At 43.5% G+C, this 21,836-nt stretch overlaps 1 protein-coding gene across 3 annotated transcripts; it reads left to right on the top strand.

The window, feature by feature from the left end:
- The first annotated feature begins 204 nt into the window (after nt 1-204).
- Nucleotides 205-21,803, top strand: LOC129818665 (ran-binding protein 3-like). 3 transcript variants are annotated; one of them, XM_055874787.1, is made up of 15 exons: nt 205-633; nt 10,804-10,824; nt 11,125-11,183; nt 11,316-11,343; nt 11,469-11,540; nt 11,882-11,944; nt 13,047-13,112; nt 13,271-13,368; nt 14,169-14,266; nt 14,558-14,630; nt 14,769-14,853; nt 15,056-15,177; nt 15,271-15,391; nt 15,513-15,866; nt 16,607-21,803. In XM_055874787.1, exons 1-15 carry the CDS (start codon nt 423-425, stop codon nt 16,651-16,653), a joined length of 1,518 nt encoding a protein of 505 aa, XP_055730762.1. In that variant the 5' UTR covers nt 205-422; the 3' UTR covers nt 16,654-21,803. The 3 variants fall into 3 exon arrangements, with proteins under 3 accessions (XP_055730762.1, XP_055730763.1, XP_055730764.1); XM_055874789.1 differs by lacking the exon at nt 205-633 and adding an exon at nt 4,640-10,472; XM_055874788.1 differs by lacking the exon at nt 10,804-10,824.
- The last annotated feature ends 33 nt before the right edge of the window (nt 21,804-21,836 follow it).

The raw sequence follows: 21,836 nt of genomic DNA on the forward strand, positions 1-21,836 counted from the left end.
GTGCTCTTTTGGAGTAACTGCCTATGTTGGTATAGATATGGATTCCTTTCTATAGATGCTTTTCGTTAAGCTTATCTGTTTTTTAATGCCATTTTGAGTGCATTCATTTAAGTACAGTTACCACAGCACTATAAACTGATTGAGGGGATTGACCTGGTTTGTCGCTCACCACGCCCACATTTTCCAAACAGACAGTAGCCACAATGTGGCGCACATTCGATAGTGAACACGGTATATGACTGTTCATTCATAAACACAGCAAAGGCCAACTGACCGTTGAATCGAGAGTTAGAAAATCAACAATTCCGGACAATCAAGCTTTTGACACCAAGAGAGCAAATCACCACTTTTATCTGTGGGTTTCCTCCTTTTCTTGAGGTTGTGTTTATTTTACTAGTTTGTCACAGCTTCAGATCCGAAGAATGAGAGGGAATCTTTCCCCGAACGAAGATATTGCAGCGTATTATTCAATGATGCCTGTCTCGGACTTCCATGAAAATGTTCCCTGTACGGTGGAGCCCGCGGAGAGTGTGTGTGGAGCGGCAACACCTGTCACGTCCAGACCGCGGATGGGGAATACCTCTCTGGCGCAGGATAGAGGATGCGCGCAGGATGTAGCTGAAGAGTTAAAGGGTAAAGTTGTCATTTCATCTCACTTTTTCAAAAGTCACTTTAACCGGTCTTGACTGTTAGATAATAATCTAAATATAATTGTATGCTTAAGACAAAAATAAATGTATTGCCATAACGCTACACAGTATTGTTATTCCCTATATTCTCAATGTGACAAGCCTTTTAATAGGCCCTGCTGCAAAAATGAAACTCATTCACTTGTGCCCAAAAAATAAATTGATTTCGAAAAAAACACAATTGTTTACTGTGTCACATATCATGTGCTCATCTTTGCTCTTACAGTAGTGACACTTATATTTAATCCTACACACACACACACACACACACACACACACACACACACACACACACACACACACACACACACACACACACACACACACACACACACACACACACACACACACACACTCTCTCTCTATCCTGATGCAGTATCTCTAGGGTTCTTGTTTAACTTCATAGAGCACACAAGCATAGACTTTCTGTAGGCTCTGGTCAGGTTCTTATCTCAGGCCTGTAAAAGGTGGGAGGTATCAGTAAATACACTATATATAGAAAATTATGTGGACACCCTTTAAAATTAATGGATTTGGCTATTTCAGCCACTCATGTTGATGACTGGTGTATAAAATCAAGCACACAGCCATAGACAAACATTGGCAGCAGTAGAATGGCCTTACTGAAGAGCTCAGTGATTTTCAACATGGCACCATCATAGGATACCACCTTTCCAACAAGTCAATTCTTAAAATTTCTGCCCAGCTAGAGCTGCCCCGGTCAACTGTAAGTACTGTTATTGTGAAGTGGAAATGTCTAGGAGCAACAACGACTCAGCCGCGAAGTGGTAGACCCCAGAAGCTCACAGAATTGGAGCGCCAAGTGCTGAAGTGCGTAGCGCGTAAAAAATTGTCTGTCCACGGTCGCAACACTCACTACCGAGTTCCAAACTGCCCCTGGAAGCAATGTCAGCACAATAACTCTTCGTTGGGAGCTTCACAAAATGGGTTTCCATGGCTGAGCAGCCGCACACAAGCCTAAGATCACCATGTGCAATGCCAAGCGTCGGCTGGAGTGGCGAAAAGCTTTCCGCCATTGGACTCTGGAGCAGTGAAACGCGTTCTCTGGAGTGATGAATCACGCTTCAACATCTGGCACTTCGTCAGACGAATATGGTTTTGGCGGATGCCAGGAGATGCTACCTGCCCCAAATGCATAGTGCTAACTGTAAAGTTTGGTGGAAGAATAATAGTCTGGGGCTATTTTTCCTGGTTTGGGCTAGGACCCTTAATTCCAGTGAAGGGAAATCTTAACGCTATAGCATACAATGACATTCTAGACGATTCTGTTCTTCCAACATTGTGACAACAGTTTGGGGAAGGCCCATAACTATTCCCCATGACAATGCCCCCGTGCATGAAGCGAGGTCCATACAGAAAGGTTTTGTTGAGATTGTTGTCGAAGAACTTGACTGGTCTGCACAGAGCCCTGACCTCAACCCCATCTAACACCTTTGGGATGAATTGGAATGCAGAGTGTGAGCCAGGCGTAATCACGCAACATCAATGCCCGACCTCACCAATGCTCTTGTGGCTGAATGGAAGCAAGTCCCCATAGCAATGTTTCAACATCTAGTGGAAAGCCTTCCCAGAAGAGTGGAGGCTGTTATAGCAGCAAAGGGGGACCAACTCCTTGTTAACATCCATGATTTTGGAATGAGATGTTTGACGAGCAGGTGTCCACATACTTTTGGTCATGTAGTGTAGCTGATCAATCAGCCCTGATGATATCGCTGATGAGAGTTTCCACACAACTATGAAGCATGGAAGCTTTTTTAGAGCAGGCCTCTGGCTGTAAAGAGAAACAAAATCAGCATGCCAATTATGGGAAATGATGCAGCCAAATGATTGTATGGTTCAGTAAATGAACTGATTTATAGTACTGCTTGGATCTTAATAAATCTTGTGTCTTGTTGATGCTCTTGAACCAAGCCTGTAAACGTTGTCTAACCTACAGGGATGAGTTGACATTCTATGGCGGCAGGATATTCATCTTCAGCTCAGTGTCATTCAGGAATGAAGTGAGTTCATTGGAGAGAAGTACTGTGTGTGCAAGACATGATCAGATCTCATCTGATCCCCCCCCCCCCCCCCCCCCCCCCCACTTAAGGTTACAGAGTCCACTTATTAAAACGAAAACCAGATCAGGCTAGCTAATTCTACACCAAGCTACCAGTCGATGCCTAGCCACTTTCTCAAATTGAACCCTGACATAGGTTGGGTACCCCCCCACCCTCCTCCATAAGCCAACTCCAGCCCCTCTCTCCCTTATAGTGTCATGTTTCAGACTGAAGAGAAGAAAAATACATACTAGATCATTCTATTGCAACAAGGAAGTGTTTTGCCAGGTGAAAAACACATCTGCAAGAGAAGCAGAGGAGTTAACCTGATTTTAAAGGTTTCACAGCAATATATTCACAGATATTTTTGCTGTATAGCTCTCAATATGGTCAGAAATGCTAGGTCATTTACTGTACTTTCAATGATAACCAATTCCCAGCTGTTTGCTGTAGGGGACACAATAAGCAGGCTGAGATACGTGTTGAGGATGAGGGCATCTAGGTAACCAAATTATTAAAGATTTGTTCAATAAACCCTCGTTAAATTATGATTCCTGATATTCCCAGGAAAATCACATGCTCAGACCTTGTTTTCCCCTACGTTCCCAGTAAAAGACTGTTTTCATCTAGAGCTGCAGAGCTAACAAAGTTATGACAAGTGAATAATGAGCCTGTGACTGAGATCTCAGTGAGTTTGATACGCCCGTGCCCATAGTTGGAGGTTGTAAGTAGCCTCACATTCTTATGGGGCGAAGCGCTCCGTTTAATAGCCTGTTAGAGGCCCAGTCTGGCTTATCTCCCAGCAGTCAGAGATCATCCAGGGGGATCTCCAGGAGTGTGTGTGTTTAGATTTGTAGACCCTTTGGAGGGGGTCCTTGGGGCTGGAATCTGGGGCACCAGCAGAGTCACGTTTTCTTGCAGTATTTCCTGTTCTACATTAGGATGATACCTCAAACTTTTTCCTAAAACGGTATCTAGTCCCTATGCACATTAGGAAAGCCGTCTGCCTTTTATCAGGAAGAGTAACATAGAGGCAATTCCACGGTGACAGAGAACATTTTACAAAAACACATTTACTTGAAGAACAGCACAGACGCAAAGTTGAGTAACAGACTGACAATTTGTGCTGTTTTGTGTGACGTCATTCTGTTACCGAACACTACATCTACACTGTTCTTCAAGTAAATGTGTTCTTGTAAACATTTCTGTGGAAATTGTTAAAAATAGTCATTTTGCACAGAGTTGTGTGGTTTGTTTAACTTTGCAATTATTGGTTTTTGTTTGACATACATTTTAAAATGAAAAATCTGAGTCTTAGCATCACGTGGAATTGCCCATAGTTCATTATGAGTTCATGGTCATTCTGTACAACAGAGCTGAATTTAACTGACATGCGTGGAGTGTTTGTGTGCAAAGCAATTAACGTGTATTGGTGAGTGACACTTGTTAGTTGTGGCCAGTGGCTGAAATGCACACTGTAAATATGATTTTGTTAAGTTCACGAATCCAGAACTCACATTCTTGTACTAGAAGATGAATGCTGTTTTTGTCTGACTAGTTTATATCCATGTCTGTAACCATCTGCCTGTCCATTAGGCTGTGATGCAGCTGTTCTGTAAGTGGTCTTTCTAGTTGGTTTTTCTAATGTAATCCCAGCTCCCTAAATGAAGCCCAGATGTACTGCTAGACTGAGCTATTGGTGTGTTGTTGTTGTTTGGGCGATCTGAGAACAGTTATTGTAACCACTAACCACTGAAACCCCAGTTGGGCCCTCAGCCAGCAAGTGTGTGAATAGAGGCTCTCTTCGCATAGAACATGTGACAGTGGGTACGTTCTATCAGGGGGAAGACAGGGGGAGGCAAGGCAGAGTTATGAGGGGCTTGGTGGGGGTGGGCGCTCTGCCCCTTGGTGGGGACCTACAATTTTAAAAAAAAGTGTACAAAAAAGTGTAATGAAGTACAGTAAAAAACTGCTTTTCTGTGTTGGAATGGTTTGGGCGTACCCCAAGAAAAGAACGGTGTGGGCGTGTACCCTTCATAAAAAATAGTCGTGCGAGTAGACCCCTGATTGGCCAGCTCATCCTCCTCAGGGGTTTGACAGTTTGAGGTGGGGTTTTCTCCAATTTACAATATGCTTTGGCCACAAATATGAGTATAGGAAGAATCAACAACATTATTAGGTATGAGTTAACAGAATATGAACTTTTAAACGTTAGATTTTCACTGGACAGTTAATTTAACCCAGACTAGCCCCTGAGTGGCATTCTGGAGTCCAGAGTGGCCCGGTCTGAGGCAGCTTAGGGTGAGTGCCCCCTCCTCTCCCCCATTCCTGCTCCTAACAGAGACAAGGACATTTTTGAAACTGTGCGTGTGTTTGTGTGTGTTCAATGGGCTCTCCTCCGGGTATCTTTCTCAGGGCAGAGGTTTGTGGAGCCCAGCTACAGCTAGAAGAGAAGCACACTGCCTCCCTACAGTTCCATTAAGTTAACCCTAGCGGAGGACCGAGAGAACATACTTTAACAAACAGTTCCAATCTTTTACCTGTGTCTTCCAAAACCTGGAACTAGGGAACATCAAACAATAATATTTTATACAAAATCTGGATGAAAAATTGATTTTAACTAAATTAAAGTATTACCATGGAAAAGCTACATGGATCGCTTTTAGAGTAGGCTTACTGTTGTTTTTGCTCCTGCTGCTGAAAGGCTCTGCTGAAGCAGTGTGAGTTATCTACAATAAAGACAAGTTAGTGTTTCTTCCTTATACAGTCTGCAATAGAATGGTTTAGCTGTGAGTCAATACAGGTGTTTGACGTATGTAGGCCTATACCACATGGCTGTACTGTGTGGTTATTGTTTCTGCAGTTATGCAGGGTGGATTAGCTGTGGGTGCATGAATATGTGCACATGCGCGTGCTGTGTGTGTGTGTTTCTGCCTGTGCTAATCTCCGAGCCCGGATGCCTGGTCATCACAGGGTTGGATGGAAGACCAACGTGACTGAGGGAGAGCACAGCACACAGACCCCATGATGATTCAGCCATCCATCATTCTCTCTGCTGGGTTCTCCTGACCTTGGTGTCGTTCAACACACACACACACACACACACACACACACACACACACACACACACACACACACACACACACACACACACATTTCTGAAGGAGATCAAAACACAACAACACACACATACAGCTTGTCCTGTAGCAGGGCTGAACACATCTACAGTAGCTGCAATCTCTGTCAAGCTGAACTGCTTCATCAAAGGGCAGCTTTGTCTTGGTTGGATCTCCTCATGATAAATGCGTTCATTCACTATGAGAGGTCTCAGTAATGGTTCACTTCTGCGCTGAGCATGGACAGAGCATGTGCATCTCTATTGACGTCACTCTTCATAGATCACCATTGTGTGGTCCTCTTCTCTGAGTGACTGGAGCTTGCCACTGCCAGATTGCAGTGCTCCTCAGCTTTCTCTACCAGAGAGGCATGTAAGGGGTTTTCTCTGAGGATCCCTTTTAAGTAAAAACTTGAAATTGAAAATGCTTTAAATTACGTCATTAACTTAGACAGACCTTGTCTGCAATATTCCAGAGAATTTTCAGAGTGTGTGCTCTTTTAAGCTCAAAGGAAGCTAGCTTCTTTTCTTTTTCATTTCCTATTTGGCAACATGTCTGTTCACGAAACGCTGACAGTTTTAATAATGTTTTTTTAATACCCTCCTCTCTCACTTATGTAATGACCCTTGTAATCCGTGATGTGGGAAATAATTGTCTGTCATAAAGTGTTGGCCTGCCTGCTGCTCTCTGGCGTTAGCCTGACAGTGCTTATTGGAATTTCTCATGACGTGTGATACGTATGGCCCTCGGCCGAGGTCAGGTGCTGCCTGACCTCTGGATCCTCAGACCTACATTAACAGCAACATTACATTACGTTAATATAACACTGAGAGAGTGTCTGCCCATACAGAGGATAGGGGAGGAGGAGGGAGGAGGAAAGTTTGGGGAGATTTTGTGAAGAAGAGTTGAGATGGGTGGAGATGCAATGTTTAAAAAAAAATGTCAGTATGTCTGGGTTGTCTGGCGTGACCAAACTCAATTGTGAGTAGAAAGGTACCTGACCTGTGAATAAGTATTTTCACACAGTAGCGATGACGTGCACATTTAACATCACCTACTGTATAGGTCAGGGAGGATACACAGTGCTGCTATTATGTCAAGTAGACAGTTATACTCTACTGTATACACTGATGATCGCCTCTCTATGCTGCTGCTTCCAGTACATATTCTGAGGGATAGGCACTGGTCTCTGGCATCACTGGCGTGTTGGAGTGTTGTGTAAAGTGTCATTCCATTTGTCGTGCCCTGCTGTTTGTCTAACGTAGGTCATGTGATTGGAAGTCCTCAGAGTTGGACTCTAGGGTTAATAAGTCGTGTCTGATTTCCCCAGGTCACAGAGGATTGCGGATGTGGCAGAAATAGCCTCTGATGAAGCATTACTGTACTTTTTAGCTTTCAAGAAAAGCTGAACAACCACAAATGCAAGAAGCAACACACATTCCAATGTTAATCAGTGCAGGCCACAATAAGCTGTTGCATCTGAACAGTCAATAGTCATTAGAATAGGGTGCTTACACGGTAGACCTGGGTGAACTCCAAGTGATTAACTGTCACTGACTGAAGTGTGAACACCATCTCTCTCCATGCCCAGAGTGAGCACATTCACTGACACAGCACTGGCACAGCTCAAGGTATATGTGAATGGACCACGTGGCAACATTCATTCCTATGTGAAGACTCAGTAGCGCGTTGAAACCAAATGAAGTCGGTTAAACCCTTAGCTTACAATTTCTACCCCCGCGGAAATCTAATTAACATAATACACAAATCCCATCAACATCCGTCTGTTTAAGATGGAGAGATATCAGTTTGTTAGCATGGGCTGCGTCTCAATCCACCACATCCGCCGATATCGCCCTTCCGCATCTAGGGTGGAAGGTGGCGGAGCTAGAGCGGTGTCTGTCAGACCATGAGACATCGCGAAAATCGGTCTTCTCACCAAAACGTCTGTAGGCTCCTAACGGTACTACAAAGTACTATGACCATGACTCGATTGAAAGCTGAGACTCTCAAGAGCACAATGGTGTTTTGCTCTAGGACACCCACAAGCCTCACAAGAAGGTCTTCGGTACCATTTAAAAAAAATGGAAGTACAGTGGGGCAAAAAAGTAGTTAGTCACTTTTGCTATTGACCAAATATTTATTTTCCACCATAATTTGCAAATAAATTCATTAAAAATCCTACAATGTGATTTTCTGGATTTTTTCCTCCTCATTTTGTCTGTCATAGTTGAAGTGTACCTATGATGAAAATTACAGGCCTCTCTCATCTTTTTCAGTGGGAGAACTTGCACAATTGGTGGCTGACTAAATACTTTTTTGCGCCACTGTATATATGGATATATTTTAGTATGTTAAATAAGGAGATAAATACACACATATATATAATACACGCTGTGGCATCCAAGACAGCGCCGTGTCAGTCTGTGGGCTTGGCTGCTGAACGGCACCAATGGTCCATGTTAGGACTACAGGAGGGCGTAATGAACACCATGCAGAGCGCAAGGATGACGGCTACAACCGCGGCATACCAGTTGTGCTGGAGGTTTTTCTGGATGGACAGGCCAGTGGGGCGCCATTCCTTGGTCTCCAGGCTTGTGAAGGGGGTTCGTCGCCTGCGTCCAGTTAGGACCCGCTCAATGACGAGCTGGGATTTGGATGTGGTCTTGGCAAAGCTGCCTTTCGAACCGTTGGAGTCTGCCTCCCTGAAACACCTCTCTATGAAGGTGGCTTTCTTGGTAGCGATTACATCCATGAAGAGGGTGGGTGAGCTCCATGCTCTGTCGGTAAGTTCTGAGTGCTACTGGATGGACCCTGGGAGGAGGAGTATATCTCTCTGCCCCAACCCTTCATTCCTCCCCAAGGTTCTGTCAGACAGGCATGTGAACATCCCTTTTATCCTGTCTGCGTACGACCTGTACAACAGACCTGTGCGGGCACTGGCTGCCTATGTGGAGCCAGTAAGGAGTGCCCCTCGCTGATATCTGTGCTACAGCCAGCTGGGCTTCCTTTTGCACCTTTGCTAGGTACTATCGGGTGAATGTGGCACCTCCCTCTGCGGTTGGTTCAGCGGTCCTTTGGCATCGCCTCCATTTCCGGGGACTGTGCCGTGACCCCTCTCCCACATTGACGGCCCCTGTGTCTCGGTCCCGCATTGGGACTTTGCCGCTGGCTGGCCAGATCCCTCTAGCACCGACTAAATCTGGTACGGGTATACCAAAGTGATCCAATATAGTGAAACATAACGAAGGTTACGTATGTAACCACAAAGCGATATGGATCACTCCAGTCCTCTACGGTGCTAGAGGTGCCTAAAAACGTATGTAAAGAACGTGTGTCGCGGCCATGGGGTCTATATATAGGGGCGGATCCCAGCCGTGACACAGGTGCACACGGGAGTAAATCTGTAAAACCTCACCTCGGATGTATCCCTCCGCCGCGGAGTGATACCAATATATTGGAGTGATCCATATAGCTCACATAACCGTGGTTACATACGTAACCTTCGTTCTATTGGCTAATAGCAGTAGTGCCAAATTCAATGTTTCATCCAATAATACAATTTTTTTTAAATTAGGATACCTTAAGGGGTCTTAAAATTCAAAATCAAATAGCTAAATGATCCTTGGTATGACCATCTTAAAATAATTCCACATGTTAACTTAGACAACTTTATATCGGAGATGTGCCTGTTGTTTACACACGTATCTGCCCTCATTGGCTAGAATAGTCGTACCTGATCTTGCCTCCTCCCGACTGCCTTCCATTTTTGAAGATTTTATATTTTAATTGTAAGAGTGGACACTTTCTTGTCAATATAATGCATAATCTGTGGCGCAGTTTGAACTACTCCAGGAAGTGACATTGCAGGCTTGCTCAGTGCTGCACCCTCTCATTGAGTAACTCAAGTTGAAGGTCAGCCTGGGTACTGCAGGCTGCCCTTAGCAACTAAATTATCCTTCACTTCTTCTGGGTGCGATTTTAAAATAATTTGTTCAAGGACATACATTTGGTGTATTAGAATCAATTACTGTGACCATGATTGTCTTTGGTAACAAAAAATATTTACACAAAGGTTTCCATTTTTCTATTCATTATTATGGGGAGCTTATTTTCTGTTAACATTGCCTGCTGTACCGCGGTGTTCCTTGAACTTCCGTGGCTTCAATGAGAGGGGGCAGTCGTTCTCCCCTGGAATTAACACACCAAAAGACATTACTCGCTGACTCCATGTAGAGTTCATAGTACAAGGTCAGATCAGTGAGTCCCTGTGTATTTATAGCCTCCCGACAGGTCAGTTTTACCCATGGCCAAGCCTTGGCGTCTGCTGCCTAGCTGGCTCACACCTCCACTGCTATCCCATCACTCACCCCTTCCACGGTGGGCCTGTCCCCAGCTCCCAAAGCCCCTTGTCAGGCTGTGTGGTTACATAAGAGGCCTTGGATGTCAAAGCCTCCATTCATTAGGATAATACATTGAGGTGGGATGACAATTGACATCTCCAGAACTGTGGGCCAGCCTAGCGATCTCACTGCTCTTTGGGCTGTTGTGCTGATTTTTACATGCCATTGTGACATTTCAACTTCTTGGCTGTCATCCTCTGCATTGTGAGTGGATCTTTGGTAATAGTTGTTTAGCTGGCTGTGTGTTTTGAGGGTTTATTGAGGAATAATAGTTTGTGTGTAAATTACTCTTAAATTCAGAACAGTTTTACTGTTGATTTTCCTAGCATCGCATTTTAGGTTCTTGGCAGAACGGTGCGTACTGACAGCTCACAGATTCAGACCCATTTTCCTAGTTACGTCTTTGTGGTTTCAGTGACAAAATTAAGAAAAGTGTTTTCCTATTTGAATTGAAGTTAATGCTTTAAGCTCAGGTAGAGTTTAGCTAAGATTCATGCATGAATAATGTAATAACAATATATATTTTTTTCTCCAGCACTACCCCAACAACATCAACGTATGTGAAAATGGCACGTTTCAATGTTTTCTAGTCAAAAAAGACAGAGTAAGACACGTTTTTCCAATGGCATCATCTGTTATGCATCATGTGATTGGAACTAATTAGTAGGCAATGCCTACTCATATTTGGTTGAAAACACATGATGCACACCAGATGATGCCATTGTAAAAACAAATATTCCGCTATCTTTTTGACTAAAAAACATTTTAAAAAGTCCCTTTTAAGTACTGATTCAGTCATATCAAACTGCAACAAGGAGAATTCTCTCTAACTGTGCTATTATTTGTCTTTTTACAGAAAAAACTGTGCTTGCTCCACCAATGTTCATCTTTCAAAAGAAAACCCCATCCATGAAGGTAAACGTTATATCCTAATACTGGATAGGCCTACAATGTTGACAGGATGCAAATGCATGGTGTGGAACAAATCACGTAATGAAAGAGTATGTATCATTTCGTTACATGCTAAAATAATCATTTTGTTTACAGAGAATCGCAGAGAGATGGGAGGGCTCAGGTAAGCATCGTAACTTGCCGCTGCTGCATGTCATAACAATCAACCATTTTGGTAGATGATTACTTTGTTACTTTTTATTGCATGGACAGTCGTGCTTCTGCATCTTTTTCTTGTTCTCCAAATAGTTATGGGAATCAGTCCAAACAAACGAGTCAGATCGCTCACCTACCCTAACCCTAACAACAGAACCAGGAAAGGTGAGTTTCCACTGTCCAGTACACATAAGTACTGGTGCATAACACCAGACATAATCATGAATCATAATGCTTTTTCCTCCATTTCTGTTGTTCCTTTGGTAAAGGAGAAGTATCTGTAAGATCTCTATTAAAATTCCACCTTTATACTGTGTACAAGGTATTATGAATCATATATGGGTTACATAATTCACTTTTTCTAATGATGAAGGACCCTGTATTGTGGTGGGGTTGGTAGGCGGCGTTGTCAATCATTGACTAGAATGATTGGCCTGTGATTGGCAGTGTGGTAATCCAACCAATCAAGGTCTTATATGCATTGTTTCTCTCTGTGTATCGGACAGGCTCCTGTGACGGCAGTAGACAAGTGCGATCAAGCTCACTCTCTTTTCCCCCGCGTCCTCCAGGTGAACAAAACTCCCCTCCTACACAACATTTGTGATCTCTCTTCTCTATACTTTTATCTATCATCTCTCTAAAGGGCCCTACACACATCACGCAAACTACGAAAGTGCAGCGACGGAGCATCGTTTTCACACATAGTTCTACGTACTTTTGTGTGGCTTACATGCTCTGTTTGCTAGATTTGTGTCCCCTAGGGCAGGGATTCCCCTTCCAGCATTGGGGAACATGGGCACCAGCACTGTTCATGACACAAACTGTTCTCACAAGAATTGTGCAGGTTTAAAGCTTATTTGATGAAATACTACACATTCTGTCATGGGGTGAAAATAACATTTTGCCGTTTTAAAGCTATTTCAATTCTATACATTTTGCCATGTCTAATGTGTATTCATGTGATATGAGTGACAAATTACAACAATATCTATGGGCAAAAATAAATAAATGTTGGCTGACAGCTAGTTGATCTGGCCATTTCTGACAAGTTATAAATAGCTCTCTAAGTTATGCAATGACTAACATGACAAGAGGAATTGATGATGCACTACCCAATATCAGTTGGGGAACCACTGCCCTAGGGCATACATTGCCCACGCAAATAAGTGGCAACTGAGTCACGCTGCTTAATTCCTTGACTCACCTGCAGATGATTGTAGCCTTAATAAAACTGGGATCTTACTGGGATAAAATATCTCCCCATCTATTAAACGAACCGAAGCAGTGCATCATGGTCAAACTCTCTTAAACGTTTTCTGTTTATGTTCAGTGCCAGTATTCCCTGTAGGTCCATACATTCCAGTCACACCATCCCTGTCAGGGCCTCAGATTCCCAGCAGCCACTTCACAGCAGCCCCTGGTATCTCTTTCCCTTAATCCGTTTCAGTTTCACTCCGTCACTGCAGCCCTCACCTGCTCATCACAAATCACCACCATGACCCACTAGTGCCCATGTGGAAACCTCACTGCTCAGTGTTGGCTATGTATGTTGTCATGTGCCAAGTCTGGCGGTCACTTTGACAAATTTGGGTCACGTTTTGACTTTAACCATATATGATATACTGTATGTGTGTGTGTTTAAACTCTTCTGATGGATATCCTCTCTCCTAGTCTCAAGATCAAATGTCTTCATGCCCTCAAATCTCTGCAACCAGACCAACATTTCACAAAACTCAGGTTAGTTTGTATTGTCTGGTGTTATGTGTATCTTTAAGGGGGCTGAACAAAAGGACCGCCAATTCCCTGAACGAATAATATTTAATCCATATCTGATCGTAAGACTGACTTTTAAAGGACATCGTTCCCTCTCACACACTCCATCTCTTTCTTTGTAGTGTCACCTCTGAACAGGGTCAGAAGGTCATTACTTCAGCCTGCACGTCTCCTCGCCCCTCAGCCCAGGAACAACATCTCACAGCCACACCTATCTGAGGTATTCCACAACTCTTCACCCCCCCCGTCACGCCCCGTGCTTCTCTCTCTTGACACGTGTCACACACCCTGGTGTTAGGCTCATGGCTTTGTCCTCCTGAGCTTGCACCTGTGAACACTGGCATACCGGACACTCCCGCAGCCCTGCAATCTGCAAAGTTTGAATTTCCAATTTGATTTACTGAACAAGTAAATACAGTATTACCAACAGTCTAAAAATGGGAGCATTTCAGCACTGTGTATAGCTTCGTGAAATGTTTATCTTAACATGAGAGAATCACAACCAAATAGGCCGAACTCCGACCTTGCAGGGGGTCCTGGGAAACTGCGTTACGTCAGTGCCTGTGAACAAGCAGGTATTGTCCTACAAGGCCTGACCGAGTGAAACAAGAACATACTCAGGTAAAAAAAGAGTGAAAACTCACTCAGGCCTTAAAAGTATTTCAATAGTAAAACACTTGTTCCCCTCAGTTGTGGTTGCATCACTGCCTGAGGGACCAACATGTTTTTCTCAGAGAAACGTATTCACGCACTGTCTGAGAGTGGGAGGATGCAGGTTTATAAACCCCAAAACCGGTTTGCATCAGAATGCTTACCACACTGAGACTGAATAGCTTCCTTTCTACTCCCAAACTTGCCACATTAACACACAATTATATAATACGTTTTGGATGCAATTTATTTTATATTTACATAAAGGTTGTGTTTAGTTCTTTGACTCAAGCGGCCATTACTGTAATTTATCAGAAATACAATAGGACTGTAAATGAATAAAGGTTTGCATTGTATTTTGTCCCACAGGTCAGCCATGACCTTTCAGACGATTGCTGCAGCGTCACAGCTGACCTCTCCTCCACTGTGAGTGTATTACATCTGAAGACGTCCCCTCAAGTTCACAGGTATGCAGGGCACCTGGTTTAATATATAATATTGGGGATGTTTCAATGAAGTGATTTTATAAATCAATTTATGGCAGGGTTTAGTTAATTAAATCAGGGTAGTTAGTGCTACGAGTTAACTTCCAGGCCAGACCCAGGACTGGACAGCCTTGCTTTAATCCAGAGACCTTGACGGTGGTGTTGGGTTTTGTTTCCTCTGTCAGAGCTACGTGGTGTCAGATACGGTTTAGTTCCCAGCAGTGATTCTGAACCTGCTGACCTCTCTGCTGACTTCTGGTTCACCCTCCACAGATCGAAGGCAGACACTATTACCTCAGACAGGGTCCAGTTTGTATTTGGGGAAAACATGGGCGCGAGAGTTTTGGTGAGTTCAGGAAACTTTTGAGCACCAATGACATACTTATAAAGTAGCAAGTTTGCATATGACTATAAAACATATCTAACTGTGTTACAAAATACATTGCATTTACATAAATAGTCTAACTTTCTCGCCCTCATATAGAGACCACAGAAATTGCCCAGCAGTGAACATTCTGATTGCAGCTCCTCTAATTCTGAGTCCTCCACCTTTGAGACAAGGCATAAAGGTAAATCATTAGGGGCATCATTGGATTTGCATGGGTAGACATCTCCAGTCTTCAAGGGCCACAGTGTCTACCGGTTTACTGGTCCACCAGACTACGCTCTAGAGGACTAGAGCTGTGCACCTCGGTTCTAATAGCAATTGACTGCCTCTTAGTGGATGCCTTTCAGAACTGCAGCTGAAGTGCTGTCTGTGTTTGTTGATAGGTGCTGTGTGGAGCAGCCTGAGGGAGTCTGCTGCAGCTTACACAGAGTCCTGTGAGACGCAGCGTGTGCTCAGGCGGGTTCAGCTGTTCACTGGGGAGGAGAAGGAGAGCAATGTGGTCCAGGTGAGGACATTTTATGTTGAAATAGGAAATGTTCAATATGCCTATTGCTAGAGCAGTGATAGTGATGTACCTTATTAAATACCTTTCTTTTAGCTGACCTGCAGACTGTTTGTTCTGGAAAAAGGAACTCAGGCATGGAATGAGCGAGGGAGAGGAGTCCTGCGACTCAATGATCTAACATCAGGGACCAAAGGAGGGCTGCAGTCCAGAATAGGTGAGTTTACCATGAAGAATACTACTATTCCACTCTCTCTGACCAACATCTGCACATCTTTCTGTAATTCTCTCTCATCCTCAGTACATCTCTCATACCTGCCTCCCTCCGATCAAAACAGTGATGAGGCACCAGGGCAGTCTGAAAGTCATCCTCAACACTAAGCTCTGGCTCCACACACACCTGCGTCGCCCTGCCCGTCGGAACCTCCAGGTGACGGCCACCGACATGGAGTCCCAGGCCATCCGGGTGTTCCTCATCCAGGCCAGCGCCAGGGACGTGGCTCGCCTCTATGTAGCCATCCACCATCGGCTGGTAGCCCTACGGGCCAGTGCTGCTGGCAGGGAGGCAGGGGCTGCAGGGGGCAGGACCAGGGAGGGACACTGCAACAGTGAGAATGAGGAAGAGGAGGAGCAGGAAGAGCAGAGACAACGGCAAGAACGAGAAGGGCTGCTAGTGACACGATTGCGACCTGGTAAGAGTGAATAGCAACAGGGATATGGATTTATCGAGCATACAGTTATCTGAGATTTGCCCTTGCATCCACTCACTTATATGGCTATGACTAAATCCAATGTTTAGCGCATTGTTCTTCCTGTGTAAAGAAACGTGGGTTTGGAAATTGTTTGCATAGTTTGAGTAAGGAAAGACTCAACCTCCAGTGCATGTCTGGTGGGTAGTCACATGTCCCTAATCCCCAGTCCATGTACCAGAGGGAGGGAGCTGTTAGCAAGTGCTAGTCTCACAGACCCCACATAAAACAGAGTAGCAGATGGATCCCCCATCACGGTGGATTACATTCCTAAAAGTCCCAGGCCTAAAAAGGTTAGTTTTTTTTTGTACCTTTATGAAAAAGAGAATAACTAAGTCTTGCTGTTTTTATATAAAACAATAGTCCACTTATTATTCCTCGCAACAACTTCTCCTTCAGCCTCTTTGAACTTGCATGTCAACAAGACGCCTAAAGATGAAGCTAAAATTAACCCCATATAACCTACCCCTGCATAAATCACATTCCAGTGGTGGGTAACCTATGTCCTCTGAAGCCACAACATATGAGCTGTTAATGTAACAACTCAGTAGAGACCTGCAAGGCATGAAAATTCATCTTGAACCCCTAACATCACCATTTACCTGAGAAAACAGAGCTTCAGTATTAAAATAAGAGTTTATTTCACTTACACACCTCTCATAATCTGTCTCTCTCCTTTGCAGTGGATTGTGATTGGATACACAGTAAACCCAGTTTGGATTCTTGGTGACATGGCATTATATCCTGACCTGGACCCTGCAACAGTTTGTGGTGTCATCACATCTGAACAGAACTTTTAGCCATCATGGAACTAAACATCAAGAGACAGCTTTCAAAAATAAATACTAGCATTTACTGAGCTACCATGACTGCCTTTTGCCAAGAGGAGATACTTTTGGTTATGTAGTGTATGTGGACACCTGCTCGTCGAACAGCTCATTCCAAAATCATGGGTGTTGATATGGACTTGGTCCCCCCCTTTGCTGCTGTAACAACCTCCACTCTTCTGGGAAGGCTTTCCATTACATGTTGGAACATTTCTGCGGGGACTTGCTTCCATTCAGCCACAAGAGCATTAGTGAGGTCGGGCACTTATGTTGGCCGATTACGCCTGGCTCGCAGTCGGTGTTCCAATTCTTCCCAAAGGTGTTCGATGGGGTTAAGGTCAGGGTTCTATGCAGGCCAGTCAAGTTCTTCGACACCGATCTTGGCAAACCATTCTGTATGGACCTCGCTTTGTGCATGGGGTCATTGTCATGCTGAAACAGGGAAGGGCCTTCCCCAAACTGTTGCCACAAAGTTGGAAGCACAGAATTGTCTAGAATGTCATTGTATGCTGTCGTGTTAAGATCTCCCTTCACTGGAACTAAGGGGCCTGAACCATGAAAAACAGCCCCAGACCAATATTCCTCCTCTGCCAAACTTTACAGTTAGCACTGCATTCAGGCAGGTAGCGTTCTCCTGGTACCCGCCAAACCCAGATTTGTCCGTCGGACCACCAGATGGTGAAGTGTGATTCATCACTACAGAGAACGCATTTCCACTGCATAGTCCAATGGCGAGCTTGACACCACTCCAGCCGACGCTTGGCATTGCGCATGGTGATCTTAGGCTTGTGTGCGGCTGCTCGGCCATGGAAACCCATTTCATGAAGCTCCCGACAAACAGTTCTTGTGCTGACATTGCTTCGAGAGGCAGTTTGGAACTCACTAGTGAGTGTCGCAACTAAGGACAGACAATTTTTGCTGAGGCGTTGTTGCTCCTAGACCAGGGTTCCCCAATTGGCGGCCCGAGGACGGTGGTTTTACATGGCCCTCTGAGTTTCTGAGCAAAAAAAATCTACACACTTAAAATTCATTGTTGGACATAAGACTAAAAAACACCAAGATATCAGCTCCAATTTATTTTAATTTTGGATAATCTGTTCCATAGTATTCCAACGCATAATATAGAAACGTAATCGTATACCAAGGTAAGCAAGGTTTGAAATTGTTATGTTTTAGTCAAATATTATCTGTGAGATTCTTGCGGTCAATTTGCATTCTACAATTGATGTTTAATCATGACCTGGACCTCTGACTATCTGGCCCGCGGCTGAATCTAGTTGATGATCCCTGTCCTAGACATTTCCACTTCACAATAACAGCACTTACAGTTGACTGGGGCAGCTCTAGCAGGGAAGAAATGTGATGAACTGACTTGTTGGAAAGGTGGCATCCTATGACAGTGCCACGTTGAAAGTCACGGAAATCTTCAGTAAGGCTGCCAATGTTTGTCTATGGAGATTGCATGGCTGTGTGCCTGATTTTATATACCGTTTAGCAACGGGTGTGGCTGAAATAGCAGAACACACTAATTTGAAGAGGTATCCACATACTTTTGTATATGAAGTGTACCTTTGTGTTGACATAACTATATTGCTGTACTTAGTTGTATACTTTACCAAATTGTGGCAGTGTGCAGGGAGAGGGTATACTGCCACATTATTTTTATTATGCATTTATAATGAATAAGTGCTATTTGTGGCTGAGGCACGCACATTAAACTTACTGGAAACCTATTTGGAATGTTTCCAATATTTTGTTATTCTATATTTTGGGGGGGAAAACTTAAGCAATTTTTAGATCTTTCACTACAAATATATTAGAATGTCTTTACTTGCAGTGTCTTCAGAAGGTATTCAGACCCCTTGACTTTTTACACAATTTGTTAGGTTACAGCCTTATTCTAAAGTTGATTAAATAGTTTTCCCCCCCTCAATCTACACACAATAACCCATAATGACAAATCAAAAATGGGTTTTTAAAATGTTGGCACATAAATAAAAAAAACTGAAATATATTTACGTAAGTATTCAGACCCTTTACTCAGTACTTTGTTGAAGCACCTTTGGCAGCGATTACAGCCTCGAGTCTTCTTTGGTATGACGGCAACAAGGTTGTCACACCTGTATTTGGGGAGTTTCTCCCATTATTCTCTGCAGATCCTCTCAAGCTCTGTCAGGTTGGACGGGGAGCGTCGCTGCACAGCTATTTTCAGGTCTCCAGTTCGGTCGGGATGTTAGGGTCATTGTCCAGTTGGAAGGTGAACCGTCGCCCCAGTCTGAGGTCCTGAGCGCTCTGAAGCTGGTTTTCATCAAGGATTTCTCTATACTTTGCGCCGTTCATCTTTCCCTCGATCCTGACTAGTCTCCCAGTCTGTGACCCTTCCCCAGATCTGTGCCTCAACACAATCCTGACAGAGCTCTAAATCAAATTTAATGTTATTGGTCACATACACATGGTTAGCCGATGTTAATGCGAGTGTAGCGAAATGCTTGTGCTTCTAGTTCCGACAGTGCAGTAATGTCTAACAATTCCCCATCTACCTAATACACACATCTAACGGGAGGAATAAGAATATGTACATATACGTAAATATATGGATGAGCATCATAGGCAAGGTGCAATAGATCGATAAGGTACAGTATATACATATGAGATGAGTAATGTGAGATGTTAACATTATTAAAGTGCCGTTGTTTGAAGTAGCGTTTTATTGAAGTGGCCAATGATATGAGTCTCTTTGTAGGCAGCAGTCTCTGAGTTAGTGATTGCTGTTTAGCAGTCTGATGGCCTTGAGATAGAAGCTGTTTTTCAGTCTCTCAGTCCTAGCTTAGATGCACCATGTACTGACCTCGCCTTCTGGATGGTAGCGGGGTGGTTGTTGTCCTTGATGATCTTTTTGGCCTTCCGGTGACATCGGGTGCTGTAGGTGTCTTGGAGGGCAGGTAGTTTGCTCCCGGTGATGTGTTGTGCAGACCGCACCAGAGCCTTGCGGTTAAGGGTGGTGCAGTTGCCATACCTCTACGGACAATTCCTTCGACCTCATGGCTTGGTTTTTGCTCTGACATGCACTGTCAACTGTGTGCCTTTCCAAATCATGTCCAATCAATTGAATTGACCACAGGTGAACTCCTATCAAGTTGTAGAAACATCTCAAGGATGATCAATGGAAACAGGATGCACCTGAGCTCAATTTTGAGTCTCATAGCAAAGGGTCTGAATACTTAAAAAAAAAATTTTTTATCGCTTTGGCATTATGGGTTTTGTGTGTAGTTTTATGAGGGAAATGTTTTATTTAATCAGTTTTAGAATAAGGCTGTAACGTAACAAATTTCGGAAAAAGTGAAGGGGTTTGAATAATTTCCAAATGCACTGTATATTATATTTATCTGCTTCTGGTAATATCACCATGTTATGTAAACAGTTGATTGTGAATGATGATAACTAATTTTCTGATACAACTTTTGAGTTTATCATAATTTTTAATTATTGTTGTAGGGGGTGCTGAGCTGATTTTACTCAGAGCCCTAGAGCCTAGTAGACCTGCCTTCATCTATGCAGTGTTTTCAGTGAAGGAAAGATGACAAAGGTAGGCCACTTTGTACAATGTGTGCCAAATGAATAGCCTCTCTACTGCTGTTTTTTCTTCACGAACACAGATACATGTAAGTACTGGTGAGGTATGAATTAGTGTGTCTAACAACAATAAAAAAACAAATGGCATAAAATGAGTAATATAAAGCGTAAAATGTATCAGTTTCACTATGCCACATAAAAATCAAGATAGTTGGGAACAGATTTTGTGTCCCAATACCATGGCATCAGGCTTATGAACTGATATACAAAACAAGAATTGATGCATCAATTCTTTATTTTCAATTTAAAACCTCTTAAGGATCGGACCCTTTTTTTAACATTTTCCTCTAAAATGACATACCCAAATTCCCATACCCAAAACGTTTTTTTGCAAATTTTTGAAATGCAAAAGAAAGGCCATAATGTATTATTCCAACCCAGGTGCAATTTAGATTCTGGCCACTAGATTGCAGCAGTGTATGAGCAAAGTTTTAGACTGATTCAATGAACCATTGCATTTCTGTTCAAAATGTTGTATCAAGACTGCCCAAATGTACCTAATTTGTTTATTAATAACTTTTCATGTTCAAAACTGTGCACTCTCCTCAAACAATAGCATGGTATTCTTTCACTGTAATAGCTACTGTAAATTGGACAGTGCAGTTAGATTAACAAGAATGTCCCGGGAAATTTTCTTGTTACTTACAACTTCATGCTAATCGCATTAGCCTACGTTAGCTCAACCGTCCCGCAGGGGACCCACCGATCCCATTACATACAACTCTCGCTACAAAAATAATGCTCAGTATATGGGGGGTATTCAACAGTCAGCCCGGTACAGACTCTGAAACAGAATCAATAGAGCATCTCTTTTGGTACTGTCCACCGGTGGCTTGTTTTTGGAGTCAGGTCCAGGAATGGTTGTTATGCCATAATATCAGGGTGCGGTTGGATCTGCAAACTGTATTGCTGGGGGATTTGAAGGACCACAGTCAGTCAATAGGTAATATCGTTGTGCTCTTGGGTTAAATGTATATATGTATATTTATGGGGCAATTTCGGCAGAAATGTTGCAGAAGGGGAGGTTCAAGTCCCTAGTGAGACCCCTTGGGAAATATGGATTGATTTGTGGCTGTCTGAAGGGTGGAATTGATGATATGTGAAACAATTATATACACAAATGTACAGTATAAATGTTTGAGGTCCTGTAATCAGGGGTGATGTTTTGTAGTTTGGTGTTATGCTATGAGCAGCTGGTCCTGGTAGTTATGGGTGCGTTCGCGTCCATGCTCACCCGGGCGTCGGGCGAGGCTTGATTCTTCACGCCCTTTGAAAATCACTTTGGGCTGGGGCCTTGCCGGCGTCTCGAGACAGGTGGCGCGAGCGCACCCTCTGACCAGAGCACCCACTTTGGGAGTGCTAATTTGTATTGTCTGTATTGTATTGTTGTAAAACATAATAAATGGTGAGGTTCCATTCATATTGCTCTCACATTTCTAGTCCTTTTCAGGTG

The sequence above is a fragment of the Salvelinus fontinalis genome, chromosome 21 (assembly GCF_029448725.1).
Source record: "Salvelinus fontinalis isolate EN_2023a chromosome 21, ASM2944872v1, whole genome shotgun sequence".
Lineage (NCBI taxonomy): Eukaryota > Metazoa > Chordata > Actinopteri > Salmoniformes > Salmonidae > Salvelinus > Salvelinus fontinalis.